We start from the raw sequence: 19,030 nt of genomic DNA on the forward strand, positions 1-19,030 counted from the left end.
TCATGGAACACTACATCTAAAACTAATGATGTAATGTATGGTGATTAACAATAAAAAATTAAAAAAAAAGAAAAAGAAACAAATGAAACTTTTGTTTTGTTTTGTTTTTTTTTAAGTAATCTCTATGCCGAACGTGGGGCTTGAACTCACAGCCCTGAGATCAAGTCGCCTGCTCTACTGACGGAGCCAGCCAGGTGCCCCCAAAGAGCTTCAAGTTTTACTGTAAGTAATTATCGGATCTACAACTCTCCAAACAACAACCCTAAAATCTGTTCACTGAAATATAATGATGAGGTACTAAGTACTTTACACTTTACCTGCACATCAATTCTATGAGGAAGGTTATTACTGTGTATTTTTACAGGGAAAAGATTCAGAAAAGTTAAGTGTTTTCCTCAAAACCTAGCAGGTGGCAGAATTCAGATTCAAATAAGCATCTGCCAAAATGTCATGGGCTTAGTAAACTTGGAACAAGAATAACGGATGCCTCTGTCCGCAGGAGGCAAACGAGGCCCAGGGGAAGCGGTGGGGGCCCCTTGCTTCTCTATGTGGACTGCTCATCGCCCACCCATACAGCCTCCGAGACCTTGGAGGTCCCACGTCATCCCCCCCTCACCCCAGGCTTCTCGTCAAAACTGCACTTCCATCTGGATAACTGAACATATCCAAGTAGTGGGTAAAAATACACACATAGATCTACCTATACAGGATACAAAAACATATGTACTATGTACACCGTTCATTTGAAAGAACAATCTATCTTTAAGAAATTTCTAACTGGCAGAGAGGAGTAGAACAGCTCACTTGGAGGCCCCAAGACAGCACTGTGAAGGGCAGCACGGCCTCAGGGAGACCTGGTTTTCGATTCCAGCCCCACTATCCACCAGCTGTGTTATGTTACAGGCAGGCCCCCACCTCCCTGAGCTGTGGTGCCCGCTGGACTAGATGAGAATACTCATGCCTGCCCTGAAAAACGGCGATGAAGGTGAAATGCATCCACCAGATACAACGATCTAAAATTCTCAGCAGCGGCTGCTCCATCACGGACATGCTAGTGCTCGGCTCCCCGACAAGCCTGCCCACTATGACAGGCCCCCTACCCTCCAACACGACCCTCTCCCCGGGGGCCTCTCCATTCCAAGGCAAAACGTGCTCTCAGTAACCTAGCCAAACATCTCTAAAGCACTGCTTTCCAAATGCATTTTAGAGTTTAAGTGTAATATGTACAGTATTTTAAAAATCAAATAACATGAAGAGGTCTATATGAAAATCAGCAGCCCCCACACATCCACTAATATTCCTCCCTAGAAAGAATGCTTTTAGCCATTTCTTCTTACCTTTATCCAAACAACTGATGTGGATATACTTCTATACTTCCAGTTACTGAAATGTTTCTCTCTTACAGATATGAGGCCTCATAAAATTGTATTAAAAAAGTTTGATATGTTTTTAAAATTCTCTGAAACATTTAAAGGAGAATAGGAAGGGAGGACAACAAGAACCTGAAGTCGGAGGGAAACTTTTTGTATTCAAAAATGCTTTTGAAAATTGTGTGAAATATACCACTACTTTCACATAATGAATCTATTTTCTTACCAGGAATATTAAGCAAACATGATCAGTAAAATCAGACAGAGTCCATTCACCTGTTCCTTGACTCCTCAGGGAAGAAAAAAGGGAACTAGGGGCAAAGACTCTGTTGTAAGAGATTGAGATCTCGGTCTTGGCTTAGCTGGTTTATACGACCACAGTATTCATGAAGTTAAGGGGACAGAATCAGCCATGGGAAATGACAATCTCATCCAAAACAAGAGCACTCCAGAGTAACTCAGCTGTGGAAAATTAGCAGCTCATATATGGGTATTGTCTACTCGAATGGCACACCAGACATTAAACAGTTAAAACGTTACTTACGTTAACAAGAAAAAAATATTAAGTGGTGCCGTGTAAACCAGTTTCCAATTTATTTCTACAACATCTAATTGCCTTAGGATTCTTTCGACTAAAAAAAAAAACACTCCTGAATAACTTCAATTTTAAGAGTGAAGGTATAAATTTTAAGCAGATTACTTTCTCAATTTTAAGACAGCACATGCCAGTTTCTACTGGTTTTTTCCGTATGAAAACACGATGCTTCGAGGGACCAGCAGAGTCAGAACCATACCTGATCAAAGCTGGGGAAAAGCACCAGCAGCGTCTGCCATATCCGGTTCTTCAGCCGGTGCTGCTGGGAGTTCACATAGTACCGAGTTCTGGACCTGGACATCAACTCATCCTGGGGCAGGGAGAGAAGCGGCACTGAATTACCTACCGAATCCGTGATCCATGGAAACAAAACCAATGACAACTGTAAATTCAAAAGCTTTAAGCAGAGTCCAGGAGGTTATTACCCTCCCAAAGGCAGAAAGGAGGATAAGAAAGACATGTTCTTGAAAGCATTTAGTTTCCTTTCAAAACAATGAGTTCAGTTGCTTTTGTCTGCTTTTAAAATTAGACTATGAACTATAAAAATGTATTCGGTACAAAAAGGATTTAGAAATGTCCGTCTCTATCTTTGTGGCCACTTCAGGTGGGAGACATGGGGTCACCGGGGTGCAAGGAGGTGAGAAATAGGACACAGTTTGCGATGAACCAATATAGGCCCTCCTCACTCGCTGCCCCCGTGTCCCGTGCACGTTGGCGGTGATGATGTCTGCGGTCGGAGGTGAAGCCCACTAGGGAACCAGTGTGACCAGCACCTTCCCCAGACACCAGACAATGGCAATATGGAGCCCTGTCCAGAGCGGAGCTCGCTCTCTCGCCGGCGATGGTCAGTGCCGTCTAAACTCGGCCACCTGCCACGCTGACTTGTGTTCTGTAACTACTAGTGCTTAGCGAAGTTATGACGGCACTAAAGGGTGTACCATATTCAAATGTCCTAATGATGAAAAAGTAGGTCATCCGCCACGTCCAAAACCACTGTCACCTAATGGCCCCTAATGTAGACAGTCCTCATTACTTGGTAAATTCTGTGTTCTTCTGTGATCCCATTCTATGCACTTCACTCTGTGTAAGATTTTATAACAATAGCTAAATTAACGTAGGTTTTAATGACTCCTCCTCACGATTAAAGTCTCACAACCAGGCTCTCTATTATTTGTTTAGGGACATTTTCTTTTGATAGAAGTCTTTCAGCCTCAATGCAGCTAAGAATGGAAGCCTCACTGGGGCAGCTCACACAAGCATGGGGAGCATCTGCACCCCAGGACCCCTGCTCTCGGGGCCTCACTGGAGTCACTGTCCTCACCCCATCTTCAGCTCAAAATCCTCTGTCCCTTTACTTGTTCTACTCAATGTACTCTTTTATTCAGAAAGATCTTTCTTTTCTCTACCAGTCTATCAACCTCTCTAGTTCCATGCACCTCCTGACCCAACCTGAGCCCCAAGAATAATCTCTACGGTATCTTCAAGAGCACATTCCATTCTTTTCACTACAACCTCAAACCCAGTTGCAAATTCCCTTCTTTGGAATCAACCCAGTGGCTTAAAGATTCTGATCCTCCTTTCAAGTTGTCAAGACGGCTGAAGAAAAATCACCTGCCCCCCACTGACTTCATTGAAAGTACGTATTCTCGCTTCAGCTGGGCCCTCCCGCCGCTACACCAGGGGTCTCCAACTCTGTAGTGCTCAGAATCACCCCGAGGGCTCCTTAAAACAGACTGCTGGCCCCACCCCGAGTTTCTGATTCCGGAGAATGGGGAGGGGACCCAGGAATCTGCATTTCCAACACATTCCCTGGTGACGTTGAAGCTTCAGGTCCAGAGAACAAAAGAGTAAGATTCCACTCATCAATGGAATCTAAACAAATGAACGGACAAACAAAGTGGGATGAGAACCATCAATACAGAGGGGAGGGGCAGGAGGATGGGTGACACAGGTGAAGGGGAGGGAGGTGCGGGCCGCCAGCTAGGGAAGGAGCGCGTCACAGGGATAAAAAGCAGAGCGTAAGGAACACAGCCAGTGACGCTGGGACAGTGAGGTACGGGGGCGGTCGGCAGCTGCGCTGTGGTGAGCACAGCGTCACGTGCAGAGCTGTCCGATCACTGTGCTGTACACCTCAGACCGACGGAGTGTGTGTGTCAACTACACTCAGACTGGGAACGAACGAGCTCGGGGCCAGACAGTCATTTGCTCTTCTCGGGTCTCCTCCCATTCCCATTTCCACAAGGAGAATCTGAAATCTTCACTAGTCCCCTCCGGGCTTTAACCCCGTCCAGTCTCTTTCTCTGGCTGCCCCTTCACTCTACTGCCCACCGGCCGGACCCCAGTGTGCTTCTGGAAACTCAGAAATGGCCCCCAGCTTCTGCCCCCGGTGCCCAACCTGCTCTCGGCCACAGCACACAACACCACCAATGGCCACCGAGACACCGCTTGCAGTGGGAAAGAACAGGCCCTGAGGTCAGACTTTATCATCATGGACAAATTCAGAGCGGTTCCTCTGCCAAATTCTGTACAGACAAGATTCTTCAGTGAGCTAAGTTAAGGTCATGAGCAACACCAGACCAACACCACCCAATTCTGGTTCTATCCTCACTTCTCAGACCTCTTTCTCTGGTTCCCTCTCCTACCAATATACTTCAAGTGTTGGTGTTTCCTAAATCCCCATTCCCGGCCTCCCTCTAGAGTCTTGTCCACATTCATCACTGGGCACGGTGGCTTCCATTTCTTTCCTAAATATCATATTCCTAATTGCCCGTTACTGGGCAATTTCACATGGATGCCCAACAGCAACTCAAATGTAGTACATCCAACACCAAGTTATGTTCTCAGATCTTCTCTTTCACCTGACCAAAACTGGGGTAATTCAAACACTAATAATTATTACAATGGACGGAAACACATCAATATGTTTAAGCTAAAAGCAAAAAAACTCACTGATCACCTTCAGAAGAAACTAGAAGACACTAGGAAGCCAATTCATTATTTTGAAAACTGATAAATAACAGGAAAAAATCTAGCACTGATCCTGCCTTTCCTACAGGAAACATACCTCGGGGTTCTCTAAATACTTCGTATTTGGATACAGATGGACTTCAGCTAATAAATGAAAAAGGAATAAAAGGATTAGAGTATTACCATTCTGCTGCTCTTAAAAGAATTAACAGAATGAGGCAATTCATCAGTGACTAACACCCCAAAAGGAGAGCTAGTCAAATATTCTACACTTCTTGAAAGATGGACACTCTTGCCCCACCTCCACCCCCAAAAAGGACAATCAAGCCTACATCTGATCCAGTTCTAGATCTCAACACCGTCTTGTATAAAGTCAGGGATCAGAGAAACATCTTAAAAGGCACCACGGAAACTCAAACAGCAAAATCCAGACCGTGGAAGTCCCTAAGATGAAAACAATCTGCTTTCTCCAAAAAATACATTTCAAGTTTGAAACAAATGAGGGGAGTCTGTAGATTAAGAGACACCTCAACCAACCAATGGCAGGGTATGGACCTTATCTGGGTCATTATTTCAAACAAAGAAACTGAGAAAAAAAAAAAAGTAAAACAATCAGGTAAATTTAAACACTGACTGGATATTTGATAATATGAAGGAATTATGAATTCAGGTATGAAAATAGTATTGTAGTTATGGTTAAAAAAATAATTCTTATCTTTTTGAGATACATACTGAAACATTTATAGAAGAAACTGACGTTGGGATTGGCTTCAAAATAATGTGGGCTGGGGTGAATGTCAGAGGTACACCCCTCAAGACTGCCCATCACTGGCTGCTGCTGAGGCCGGGCCAGGAATGGATCCCTTCTAAAGCTACTTTTATAAAATATTTGCAAGTTTCCAGTACAAAGCAAACAAAAAACTACCCGCACGTGCCTCAGTAAAACCTAAAGAAAGGAGAGTGGGGAAGACTGCAAAGGCCAGGAGCTGAGTACTGCTCGCCCGCTGGGTGGCCAGGCCGCCATGTGCCTGGAGGTCCTTGAAGATCGCCCCAGCCGGCCACCACCTCCACCTCCTCCTGGTTCACGCTCTCCATCCATGGACTCAAAACTGAACCTTGAAGGTGACACCTCAGGCACACAGGGTCGAAGCAGACACAGCCGTGTGTAATCCCCACACCCTGTGGCTTCTGCACTCCGGTGGGAAAGACTGACTTTAAGTATTACCTTATATTAATTCTAACTGAGATCATTGCTACAACTTCAACCTTCCCCTCGGTTTTCAAGGCCAACCATGTTTCTGTCTCTTCCCTCTAGAAACGACCCTGCTTCCTGGCTCATAACACAAGTGTCCCAGGTGTTCCCTCCCTCACACCGACTCACCGCCACCTGCCCGGCTCTTCTCTCCAGCTCAGAGGAAGAGGTCACTCCTGACTACAGTGAGCCGGCCCACTCTGCTCTGGATGAGATCCTTTTCCACTTTCTCTAGGATTATTCTTTCATTTTTCTTTATTTTCAAATTACCCTTTTATTAGTTGCTCTGCTCAATTTTCTTCATCTTCAAAAAACAACTGCTTGGCCTGAGCCAGTGTCTAATATATAACTTTTCTGTCTTTCCATTTCCTAAATAAAGCCGATCCTTCTATCGGACATTAGAGCCAATCTAGACTGCTCAAATATTTTTAAAAAAATATATAATTCACGTACCATAAAAATCACCATTTTAAAGTGTCCCATTCAGTGGGTTTGGGTATTTTCACAGAGCTGTGCAAGCATCACCACTCTATTCCAGAACATTCTCACACTCTGAGAAGAAATCCTGTGCAATCGCTTCCTGATCTCTCCTCCCCCCGACCCAGCAGCTACTAATCTGTTCTGTCTCTATAGATCTGCCTACCCTGGACACTTCCTGTAAATCACACACTAGGTGGCCCTCTATGAAGGGCTTCTTCTCACTTAGCATAATGACTTCAAGGTCCCCCAACGCTGGTTATTTTCAGTCTGTTTGTTGTTAACAGCCATCCTAGTGGATGTGAAGTGGCTCCTCGAGGATTTCGCCTGTCTGACCATTGCCACGCTCTCCGTAACCAGCATTTCTCCCCTCTATCGGATCGTTTCCTTCAACATACAAACAAGCCCCCTCCAGACCCCATCCCAGCCACTCCTTCTCATCAGAGCAAAGTCAAGAGGGCCTATATTCACAGTCTCTACTGGCTCCCCCACCATATGTCTCTCAGCCATTCCACTGAGGTTCTCATTCTCACCATCCCAGGAGAAGATCTTTGTAGAGGTGACTAACGACAGCCTTCTTGCTAAATCTGATGGCCAGTGGGCAGCCTCATGTCCCTCCACGCCTCCAGTCAGCACCTCCCTCATGACCTGGGGACACCAGCCTTTCCGGGCATCCTCCAACCTTACTCATGGTGCACCCAGAGTTCCACCCAATGGCACTGGTCAGAGAGGCCCTCCCTGACCCTATTCCTCCTCATCCTGCTTTACTTTGCTTCCACACACTCTTACATTTTGTATCATGCATCAATATTCACTATAATACATCTCTGTGTTCCAGCTGATGGAGCACCTGCTACTCCACTCATCCTTTAGGGAATCAGTAAACACTATTTCCTCTGAGATGTCTTCCCTGACTCCAATGGTGCAAAGGGGGCATTTTTACGTAAAAAAAAACCCTCCCAGATTGTATATAACTGAAGCTGACCTGCTGCCTTCAGAAAATAAATGCATGATGAACACTGTTATTTCAATACGAGTGGCTTAAGTGGGGGCTTCGGTCATCGATTACATCCCGGCACAGCCCACAGGTGACAAAGCAGACCAGGACTCTATCTAGCCCAGCTTGAAATTCAGAAGAGAGCACTGTATTTGACTTTACCCCTTCCTATCTTCTCCCCAGATTTATAAATGATTTTGCATCAAAAAATATCAATTCTTTACATTATGCCACTTCCTAAATCTTTTACCTTTCTATTCCATTTCTTACACAAAATAACGTATGGATATATCACTCTAAACACAACTGCTTTTGACCGGCACCAGGAAATACACCGAGCAAAGTTTAGACAGTACAGGCAAAACACTCTTCTCTAAAACCAAACAAGTTGGACAATCACTAACCAGAAGTTAACTAAAACTAGGGAACATAAACCTCACGTTTCTTCCTGATAAAAAATGTTTAGGGTGCCTGGGCGGCTCAGTCGGTTAAACGTCTGCCTTCGGCTCAGGTCATGATCCCAGGGTCCCAGGATCGAGTCCCTCATCAGGCTCCCTGCTCAGTGGGGAGCCTGCTTCTCCCTCTGTCTCTGCCTCTCCCCCTGCTTGTGCTCTCTCTCTGACAAATAAATAAATCTTAAAAGAAAATATGTTTAGACTACATACTGTGTCAACATATAGAGCAAATGTTGGATTTTGACTTGTTAGTTGCACAGAAACAAAGACAAAGTAAAATAAGGCATATTTACTTTATCTAATAGCTTGATTGCAAGATCTTCCATAAACAACTTATGAGACACATTTGAGCCATGTAATAAACACAGGAATTTGACAGCACAAATTCTCACATAGTGGTCTTCTCTTTTAGTACTAAAAAAATGTAAAATGACAAACTATGTTAATACATTTTCAAAACAGAAAAATACTTCAAGCATTCGTTTCAAAATATCAAAACCTTCTAAGGATTTCTAAACTTAAGCAGCTTCATACTTAATGACAATGCTTTTTCAATTCAGGATAACAGAAGATAACAAATGAGCATCTCAAAAGGAGAACCTGTACAGAGTCTGAGCAAATTCCTCCAGATTTCTGGCAGAACAGTGCACAAACTACCCATGTGTGTGGCCAACAAGCTCTTCTCTGTAGATGAAACAGATCATAGCTCATGAAACAATTCCTTACAGAAGACCATGGACACCTGACACCTGATGTCTTTACTGTGCGCGGGACACAGATGTTCTCCAGGTGCAGGGCAAACTCAGGAGCACCATGGGCTCTGAGTATCCCAGTATGTTCTGTGTCCAAATGTGGGAAGATCAATTCAGTCAACTTGTTAACACGTATTTCCAAAGTTCACGATAGCTGCTAAGATGTGAATAAACGTCTAACAACAAAACATCCGTCTAGTAGAAATCAAAGTATTTTGGAACCAACAACTAAAAAATTTCACTTTTATTGCTAAACTAAACCTGCCAAGAAAACAAAAAATCAATTAAAGCAGTTAATGAAAAATGTATATAGTTAATGAAGAGTGCCAAATGATTTAAAACACAGCGATGACTCTCAGACTAACACTCTGTGATACCTATACACAATTATCATTTGTATATTTTTTTATAAACATCTAAACACAAAAATTTTTTTAAATTATGTGGAAAAATAAAATGAAAAATACCTAGCTGACAAGCTCCAAAAAAATTAAATTTAGAGGTTAGATAAGAACAGTGTTATCCTAGAAATGAAAACTTTAACGTAAGATATTGAAAGAGCCTTTAAAAGCATGTTAGGAGTAATTTTATTTTTGTGTGTGGTATATTGACTTGTTAAATGGTGAACTGTGACTCCCCCACCAAAAAAGAATAACATGTGTGTGCTAAAGATCAGCCTCTACCTAAAAGAAAGAGAGGAATGGGGTTTTATGTTCCCCATAGTCATTTTCTTTTTTTTTTTAAAGATTTTATTTATTTGAGAGAGAAAGCATGAGAGGGGGCAGCAGAGGGAGAGGGAGAAGCAGGCTCTCAGCCGAGCAGGGAGCCCGACCTGGGGTTCGATCTCAAGACCCCGGGATCATGACCTGAGCAGAAGGCAGATGCTTAACTGACTGAGCCACCCAGGCACCCCTGTCATTTTTTTATTTATACTGGACTTGACACCAAAAATTTTTCCCCCAGAAAATCTTCATTTATTCCCATCAAGAATGTAGTAACACTGTAAAAAAACATCTTCCGATGTCATGTTAGACTTTCTTCTTTTTCTTCATCTTTAAAGAATTGTTTAAGGTTATCAAATTTTAGCAAAGAGTTTTAGATCTGAAATATTAGCAAGGGAATAGGATTTCTAACATGCCTTGAAGGCTCTTTCAATATCTTATAGAGATCACTAGTAAACATTTATTAAATTTAACAAATACAGGATGTCTCTCATCTGATGTTAAATTTTGAATATTCCATTTATATCAAGGTGTGGAAAATCCACCATACTTACTTTTCAATAACTGTGTTTGCTGCACAATCATGTCCGAGATTTTCTATGTAGGTCTGCACATCCTGAATAAGTCTTCCCATAAAAAATATTTGGCAAAGAACAGGTTTTAGATGGGAAAAAATTAAAACCCCAAATTTAAAGTTAATTAATGTTTTATATTCTTCTAATTGAAAGCCTTAAAATAAAGACCTAATTCTACACAATTAGGTACTTAATATGAATCATGACAGGTTGAAACAATGGCATCTTTTACCTTTGATCACGCCTAAACACAGTTCCAAATATACAAGCCTCAAGGACAAGTTCGCTATAATTTTTAGCACTTGATAAAGATACTTGGGACACATTTGAAGCAGAAACTATCCAAGATTTGCAGCAATAACTTATGAGTATATTGAAGACTCCAGTTTTTACAGCAGACATTTCAATTATCTTGTACATAATCTGGAATGAAACACAATGGTCTTTTTATTCTTTGGCCTGTTCAGGTAAGGGAAAAAAAAAAAAAAGTGTTGCTGAAAACTTACTTGAATGGCTTCAAATGACAGTTTCGACATAAGCACAGAGTATAAAAAATTAAAAATTCTTTATTGTTAAAATTTTGTGAGATGATCAATAATCACAGAATGCTAATTTTTCATTTCTCAATAATAAAACTAAATAAAATTTTACCGATAGTGATATCGCCCCGGGACTTTCCAAGAGAAACGACTGCCCAAAGTAATAGAAGAAAGGAAGGAAAAACATGCCCCCCTTGACATTTTCCGTCCTCTCTGCACTTTGCCAGTGCCCCCTTCTGCCCCCGTGTTCTCCAAGGCAGCAAAGACCCTGGTCTCCAAGTGTGTTCTGTGTGCAGGACAGCGGCGTAATAAAAGGACTTTATCTTCCACTCCCCCTTTGGATAACGAGGTATACATGAATTCCTAGGCATGATGGCATCCACCACGTCATGTTCCCTACTATCAGTGGTTGTAAATGCAAATGCCACCAGGAACCAGGAGGACTTTTTGCTAAGGTTATATTCAGAGAAATATTTCTCTGTACAAGAAAAGCAACAGCACAAATGTGGTGACAAATGGCACCTGCCGTCTGCCTTCAGTATCCAGGAGTCAAGGGCTCGCTGTGGAGTGCAGAAGTAGAAGGGGCATGCCCTCTCTGGACGGGCAGCTCCTAGGAACGGCCAGTGTAGCCAGGCCATCCCATTTTCCAACATTCTAAGAGAAGGGGAAATACAGATTTTCTTGCAAATTTCCCAATTCTTAAAGGTTGGCAACTCATTTAAAAATGTTTAAGCATTAGGGCGCCTGGGTGGCTCAGTTGGTTAAGCGACTGCCTTCGGCTCAGGTCATGATCCTGGAGTCCCAGGATCGAGTCCCGCATCGGGCTCTCTGCTTGGCAGGGAGTCTGCTTCTCCCTCTGCCCCTCCCCCCTCTCATGTGCTCTCTCTCATTCTCTCTCTCTGAAATAAATAAATAAAATCTTTAAAAAAAAAAATGTTTAAGCATTATATGCATCAAATAAAGTAAATCTGTGTGGCACGTGTGGCTCACACGCTACTCTTCCATCTCACAGAGCTTGTTCTTACTCATCACACTGAAGAAGGTTCAAAATATTTGTGGACTGAATGAGTGAATACACAACAACAAATCTAGTATGTAATTACAAATACAACTATCTTCTTCCTCGTGTGCTATAGGTCACACAAATTAAAAAGAAAACAAAAAGTGACCTCCTTTGAATCTAAAGTAGTCAAATTCATAGAAATAGAAAGTAGAAAGTGATTACCACGGGCTGGGGAAGGGAGGAGAAGAGAGCTGTTTAAGGGGTACGGAGTTTCATTTCAAGTTAAGAAAGTTTTGGAGACCTGTTACAACAACGTGAACATACTTTACTGAACTGTACACTTAAAGATGATTAAGATGGCAAATTTACATTTTACCCCATTGTAAAAAAAAAAGTTACCTCTTTTATTTTGAAATATGCCCGGCCCTTGATTTTCGCAGCAATGGTAAGAACTTTGGTATCAAAAACAAACTGAACAAAAGCTTTTAAATTAGACCAGAATATCAGCTGAGTATTGCTTAACGCAGATACAATTTTCCAAGCCATGTCAAAAGACTCTACACAGAGTGATTCAGAGGAGGTCAAAAGCTGGAAGGAGAGAAAAAAGAAAGAAATACCTAAGAATGACTCCATTTCAGAAACTGATCTCTGGTCCCACAGTTATTCTTCAATCCCCGTCTCACTGTATCTTACCTTGGGAACCAGAACTTTCATGCAGTGGAACACAGGCTGAACCTGGTCCGAAGGCAGGACTGTGAGGGCTCCTAGCGCGGACTGCAGAGTCCTCACGGGCATCTGAATAGCAGGCAGGATGGGCTCCAGAACGTCACCCTCCGACGCTGGGATAAGGGTGTGATATTTTCTCAACAAGAAAGAGAGGCAGACCCACTGATCGTGAATATATTGTGCGACTATTTTCCCCCATCCTTGGGAAGCTGATGATTCTTCAAAAAAACTGAAACAAAACATACAGTCACCATCCCTTGCTCCTTCAAGTCTGGCTCAGTTCCTTGTGCATGGAGTAACGATCCTTACAAGAAATCCCCGGCCCACAAAAAGCAAGGAAACCACACGGACCTCAAAGTTCTAACTACTCTGAATGTAGGTACTTTCCTTCCCTGTAAGGGATTCACTGAGAACTACATGCAGTAAAGTCAGTGGCCTTCCAGTAACAGAGATGCTATAGCTTCAAATTCCCATACCCTATAAATACAGCTGGGCAATCACTCATCTCAACAATGAAAACAAAAATGAAATTTTAAACATTAGCAACCAGATGCCTTTCACACATGTGCTGCCCTCCGGGGTGGACACACCTGCTCTGCTCCTCCGTGTGGGGCTTCTGCAGCGTGTGGTTGAGCGGGAGAGAGGAGAGGAACCTTTCCATGGGTCCGGCATCCAGAGAGTCGAGCTGTAGTTCCGGCTTCTGGTCAACAGCCTCACACACCATGGCCAAGGCAGCCATACTAATGACCCTCTGAATCTGCCTGGCAAGTGTCGGCTCCTGAGGGGGAAACGGAACAATCTTTTAGTTCATGAGAGCCAATCTTGACCATCGGGACCTGAGGCCCAGCCGAAGGATGCCTCCCGCCCGCCTTCCCCTCTCCCTGCCTGCTACTGAACATCAGAGGTGACAAAAGGAAACCCAATACTACAAGTCCTTCAGTGTCACCAACCTCTGTGCGATTGGCGGTGACCAAATTTAAAGTGGCAATAAAAACTCAGCTGCTCCGACTAAGACAACAATTTGATCTCTCCGGTTTGGCAGGGGAATTCCCGGACGTGACCCATGACCGAGCAGCCACATATTGAACCTCCAAGTGTATGTGAAGTCCTACTTCTCAGCCTTTTTCCTGCTCATGTACACATTTGGATACACTTCTGTGGATGAGTCTTAACTTCACCTGTTTGGCCGAATTATGTTAAAAACAAAACAAAACAAAACAACGAGGCTCCAGGCATCCATGTAGTAACTCCTTCACCAGCTGTACACTGTTTCTGGAGAGGTGACACAGCCCGCAGCTCAGAGCTCCTCACGAACCTCAGGCACAAGGCTGAACCCCGGCTCTGCACTTACTACAGTTGGGCTGTGGACACACTGCAGCTTAGTTTCCTCACCCGTGAAATGGGGACAGTAAGAGAATCTACTTCAGAGGATTACTGTGAAAATCACACAAATGGGTGATGTCATGGAAAGCACTTGAAACTCTACACGCAGGAACAAAAAGAAAGGAAACCAAGACAGCCTGGCTTCGTACTTGCAGAGAAAATCAACTGTGTCGAGCCAAGAAGCCAGGAGAGCTGGCAGGAGCCCGCACTTTGAACACAGCTGCACGGAGGGACCACGGACAGTGCCGCCACATACAGCAGCCAGACCCATCTCTGCCCGGAATGAACTTCCTACTCCTCACTCCACACCTTTCCTCACCAACTCCCTAAAATAAAGCAAGTACCTCTATTTATAAATTTTACATAGTAACACTGTCAACACAAGAAATAAGATTTAGGGGCGCCTGGGTGGCTCAGTCGTTAAGCGTCTGCCTTCAGCTCAGGTCATGATCCCAGGGTCCTGGGACCGAGCCCCACGTCAGGCTCCCTGCTCAGCGTGGAACCTGCTTCTCCCTCTCCCTTTGCTGCTCCCCCTGCTTGGACTCTCTCTCTAATAAATAAATTAAAAAATCTTTAAAAAAAAGAAAAGAAATAAAATTTACTATTACTTTTAGCCAATATGGTCCCTGTTAAGCTTAACGTAATTCAGTGAATTACTAAAACAAGCAAGCCATCTTTAAGAATTACTGTGGTATGTTTCATGATTTTGGTCTACATTTAAAACTCACAAAGTCCTTTTACAGCACTAACACACTAATACGTACTAGACAGGATGCTGAAGTAGTAAGTAGGCCTCCTTATCATTTTTTGGTCAACAGTTCTTGAAAACTACTTTAAAAATCAGATTATTGGGGCGCCTGGGTTGCTCAGTCGGTTGAGCAGCTGACTCTTGGTTTCGGCTCAGGTCATGATCTCAGGGTCTTGGGGTCAAGCCCCACATGGGGCTCCGTGCTCAGCGTGGAGCCTGCTTAAGATTCTCTCTCCTTCTCCCTCTGCCCCTCCCCCCTCCTAAAAAATTAGATTATTAAAGCAATCAAGTACCTTCTCTGTTTTAATTAGCAGCCTGGACTACTCTATGATTTAGCTCAATTTTATTAAACCCTTATAATGTGTTAAGTGAAAACAGCTAACATTCAGTGAGGACTTTCTATGTGATGGGCACTGTTCTAAAGTTTTAACATGTATGAGCTTGCTTTAATTCCCATTGTCAACTCTATACCCCTCATTTTGCAGGTGTGGTAAATGAGGCACAGGGATGTTAAGTAATTTCCTCAAGGTCACAAAGCTAGCAAGATTAAAGCCAGGATCCACATCTAGGAAGTCTAATTCCAAAGCCTGTGCTCATAACCACTATACCTTTTCATGCCATGTTTAAGAAAAGCTTCCAGGTACTAAAAAGGATCCAGAGGAGAAGACACATACACATAAGTTATTGCAAAAACAAGACAGAGGTAAACACTACAATGGAGGCATAAAGAAAAAAAGATAAACGAAGGAAGCAATGAGACACTGATCCAAGTTGGGCCCTAAAGGATGGACCGGATTTTTGACAAGTGCATCCTGGAGGGGAGGGAGTTGTTGGTGAAAGGACCAGACAGAAGGAAAGCCCAGATGAGGAAGAAGGTGGTATGTGCTTGTGAGCCATGAAGCTCAGTGAGGAGGCCCCTATGCATGACTGCAGCATAATGGCACTGGGGGGCGAGGGGAGGGGGGAGAGAGGAGGCAGCAAAAGACCAGGGTAGACAACAAGGCAGACGGCCAAGGATACAGGCTGCTGGATGTATTAATACACACCACGTGTTATGTATCACATATGTGTTATATGTCACCTATCACATATATGTCACGCACCATATACATACTTAGACATGTTGAAGTGTCTCTTACTGGTACTTGGGCAAACACTCAGTTCAGTGCAAATCCACTCTCTGTATCTAAACAGCTTTAAGACTGAAGTCACCACACCTTTGTTATATACCTATAGGAGTCCCAATCTTCACCAAGTACTATGAACAAAGGATACTATTTTAAATTTCAGCAGATGCTTTTCATATCAGAATGTTAATAATCAAATCTATATTCTACATATGGTTATTCAACATAACTACACACCTTGAATGAAGGATTACCTGTCCACTGTCGATCTCTTGAAGATGCCGAATGGATGCATTTTTCAGAGGAGAAATAACTCTCCAAATGGGGTTGCCTCTTTTCCACCCAACCTTCAAATGGGTATTTATAAGCTCAGTTAATACCATCAGGTATAAATGGCAACGATCCAGATCCGAAACCTAAAGACAAACAGTAACAATTAACATGCAGGGTCCATGATTTTTACCAAACTATGAGAGTTCAGACAGGAAATAAATGACCTTATTTAAACGTACTAAGACAAGAATTGAGAGAAAAAGTCATTTCCTCCAAGAAGCCCTCCATGATCTCCCCATGCAGAGCTAAGGACTCCCTTCTCTGAGCTTACACAGCAACTCTGCATTCAGTATAACTGCAGCACACGTCATGATTCACTCATCTGGCTCACGAACGTTCTACCAACTCTTGCATCCCAGGGCCAACAGATCATAAATAACAATTAGAGCGGTGACAACTGCCTTTGTTTTAGGCAGGTTATGATCCTCCATTCTTACTAGGAAGGTTACGGTCCCATTTTGCTAACATGATGACTAAGTTCTGGAGAGATCAAACAGTTCGGCCAGCATCTCAGAGCTGGTAAGTGGGAGAGACGGAATTAAACGCAGGTCTTTGCGACATTGAGTTGCAGGGTTCAGTCCAGCACTACCACCCGGCAGCTCTGTGACCCAACCTCTGTTGGCCTCAGATTCCTTATCCACAAAATGGGGAGGGTAACATCTACCCACCACGGGGATGGATGCGGATTCTTTTCAAAGAATTGAGAAAGTATGGTAAGTGGACTAGCCCTATCATCAGTATACCAATTACTGTATCCTTGGCAGACTTTCGGGACACCAGGAAGCACATGATTCCTGCATTTAATCGGTGCTCACGGAGCAAGCACGACGTATCAGGCACGTAGCCAAGTGCGAGGACATGGCACAGACGGAGAGAAACAATCACAGTGCCTGGTGGAGACCAAACACCAGCTGTGCGAGTGAGGGATCGAGTGCCAGAGAGGATTCCTGAATGTGGGGCTCAGGAAGCCGGCTGGATGGTGGAACATTCCTGAGAAGGGAATGGCGAGGGGTGCAGTTCTGAACGGCTTAAGTATGAGAAATGCAACTCGAGTTGTCCAAGAGCACCTGGCTGACGGAGCGGTGAGCTCGGGAGAGCCGCCGGCGGTGGAGACGGAGACGTAGGGTCCCTGGCACAGCTGAAGCTGGGGGTGCAGCCCAGACAGCCTCACAGGAAGAATGGGAGAGAAGAAGGGCCCGGGCCACGCTTTCTAAAGCTCCCATGTTCGAGGCTCTCTAGTGGAGAACGCATAATTGAAGGGAAGGTGGGGGTGATGGCAGAGAGATGGGGCCACCCCAGGGACGGCTGGTGTTTTGAGGGCCAAGTGGCTGACATGTCCAGTGGGGCTGAGGAGTCACGAAAACCATGGATTGAGGGGCGCCTGGGTGGCTCAGTCGGTTAAGCGTCTGCCTTCGGCTCAGGTCATGATCCCAGGGTCCTGGGATCGAGCCCCACTTTGGGTTCCCTGCTCAGTGGGAAGCCCGCTTCTCCCTCTCACACTCCCCCTGCTCATACTCTCTCTCTCTCTCAAAAAAAAAAAAAAACAAAAAGAAAAGAAAATCATGTTTGAAAAGTATCCATCAGGTTTATTTATGACAAAGGAATCACTGACAGCTTCAGAGAGAGCCGCTTCAGGGCTTCAACAGAGGCAGAAACCAGGTGAGAATGGAGCTGTGGAGTGTTTATAGATTCAGCTTATGGAGAGAAGGAAATCTGGAGCTGGAGGGACCAGGCAATAGAAAGAGAGGGTTCCTTGAGATGAGGGACTACCAAAGCTGTTTCGGGGCTCATGAAAGAATCCAGGAGACACGGAGAGGCTGAGAATACGAGAAAGAAGGGGTGGGGGACCGTCAACAGTCAGGTCCTGGAGCAGATGGAAGAGGACACAGGCCAGATTCCCAGGGAGGCCGGAAACAGGTTGAGTCTGGGGGCTGCACTCCCTGGGGGCCCGAGGGCAGGCGCCCCCGGGAGCAGCCCGTAGCAAGTACCAGGGCCCATCCTCGCTCCCTATATTCTATGTATGCTTTGTAGCTTGAAATCAGCCATGGAAACAGATAAATACTACAAACCAGGGCTTTCTTCCCCGAGAGCAGTCATTAAACAAAATCACATGAACCCTTCCTCTTTTAAAAGCTATTTTTAGCATCAAATTCCAAACAAAAACAGTTATGTTCTATAATGGATACATGAAGGTTCATCATACTTCTGTGTGTGTCTGAAAATCTCCCTAAAAAAGAAGGTAAGATAATACTGATGATAATAAAGTGATGTTGAAGCAAAACAAACCAAAAGAGTTATTTCTTTATTAAATGCCTTCTTGGAAATGTAGGTATAGCAAGGCCACTATTAACAACTGCTTAGTAAGAAGACAGTTAACCCTCCCCACTCCAGAGGGCTTTTTCTTCATAGTTTCCTTGCCTTCCTACCATAACAGCTCAGGTCCTTCAGTAGAGAACTTGCCTTTCTGTATTTTCACACCTGCTCACGAGCCTATCAAACAAATGTACTTAATTGAGTATTCTAATAAAAATTAAAATAAGTATATTTTCTCACTTTATTAACAATCTACTTATTCTAAAGCTTCAACATTTGTCCCTAGAGATTTCAACTAAAAAAAAAAAATTAAGAATAATAAGCATTTCTATAAGAATCAGCATTTTCAAAATACTCTGGAAGGAAAAATTTTTCTTTTTTTTTTTTTTTTAACTTCCAGTGCAGTTAACATGCAGTGTTATATTAGTTTCAGGTGTTCTCATCTGTCCTAGAGGGAACAAAGTATGTGGAGAGTGCAGACAGCAGAAAAGGACACTCACCTCAGACCGACTATTATCTATTCTGTGTTTCAGAATCGCTTATGGAGCTTTAGAAACAGACCCGTACTGATGCCTGGTCCCACCTCAAACCTGCCAAATCCCACTCTCTGGACCCTAGGACCAAATACGCCTGAATACTTGAAGCACTCCAGTGAGGTCATACCACGCGGATCTCTCAGCCCCTGGGGAGTGGATG

At 43.8% G+C, this 19,030-nt stretch overlaps 1 protein-coding gene across 6 annotated transcripts in view; it reads right to left on the reverse strand.

The window, feature by feature from the left end:
* The window catches only part of TARBP1 (tRNA guanosine 2 -O-methyltransferase TARBP1), an 85,550-nt gene that overhangs the window by 25,664 nt on the left and 40,856 nt on the right, over window positions 1–19,030 (reverse strand). For all 6 annotated transcript variants that reach the window (XR_014146342.1, XR_014146341.1, XM_081824300.1 and 3 more), the window contains 8 exons: window positions 15,943–16,104; window positions 13,021–13,208; window positions 12,398–12,659; window positions 12,104–12,292; window positions 10,395–10,585; window positions 10,142–10,213; window positions 8,407–8,527; window positions 2,165–2,275 (listed from right to left, as the gene is read on the reverse strand). Coding sequence is in view for 4 of the 6 variants with exons in the window: in XM_081824300.1 (XP_081680426.1) it covers window positions 2,165–2,275; window positions 8,407–8,527; window positions 10,142–10,213; window positions 10,395–10,585; window positions 12,104–12,292; window positions 12,398–12,659; window positions 13,021–13,208; window positions 15,943–16,104 (1,296 nt within the window). In the remaining 2 variants the exon portion in view is untranslated. The remainder of the gene's footprint in view (window positions 1–2,164; window positions 2,276–8,406; window positions 8,528–10,141; window positions 10,214–10,394; window positions 10,586–12,103; window positions 12,293–12,397; window positions 12,660–13,020; window positions 13,209–15,942; window positions 16,105–19,030) is intronic.

The sequence above is a fragment of the Leptonychotes weddellii genome, chromosome 6 (assembly GCF_054177405.1).
Source record: "Leptonychotes weddellii isolate Sample4059 chromosome 6, ASM5417740v2, whole genome shotgun sequence".
NCBI lineage: Eukaryota > Metazoa > Chordata > Mammalia > Carnivora > Phocidae > Leptonychotes > Leptonychotes weddellii.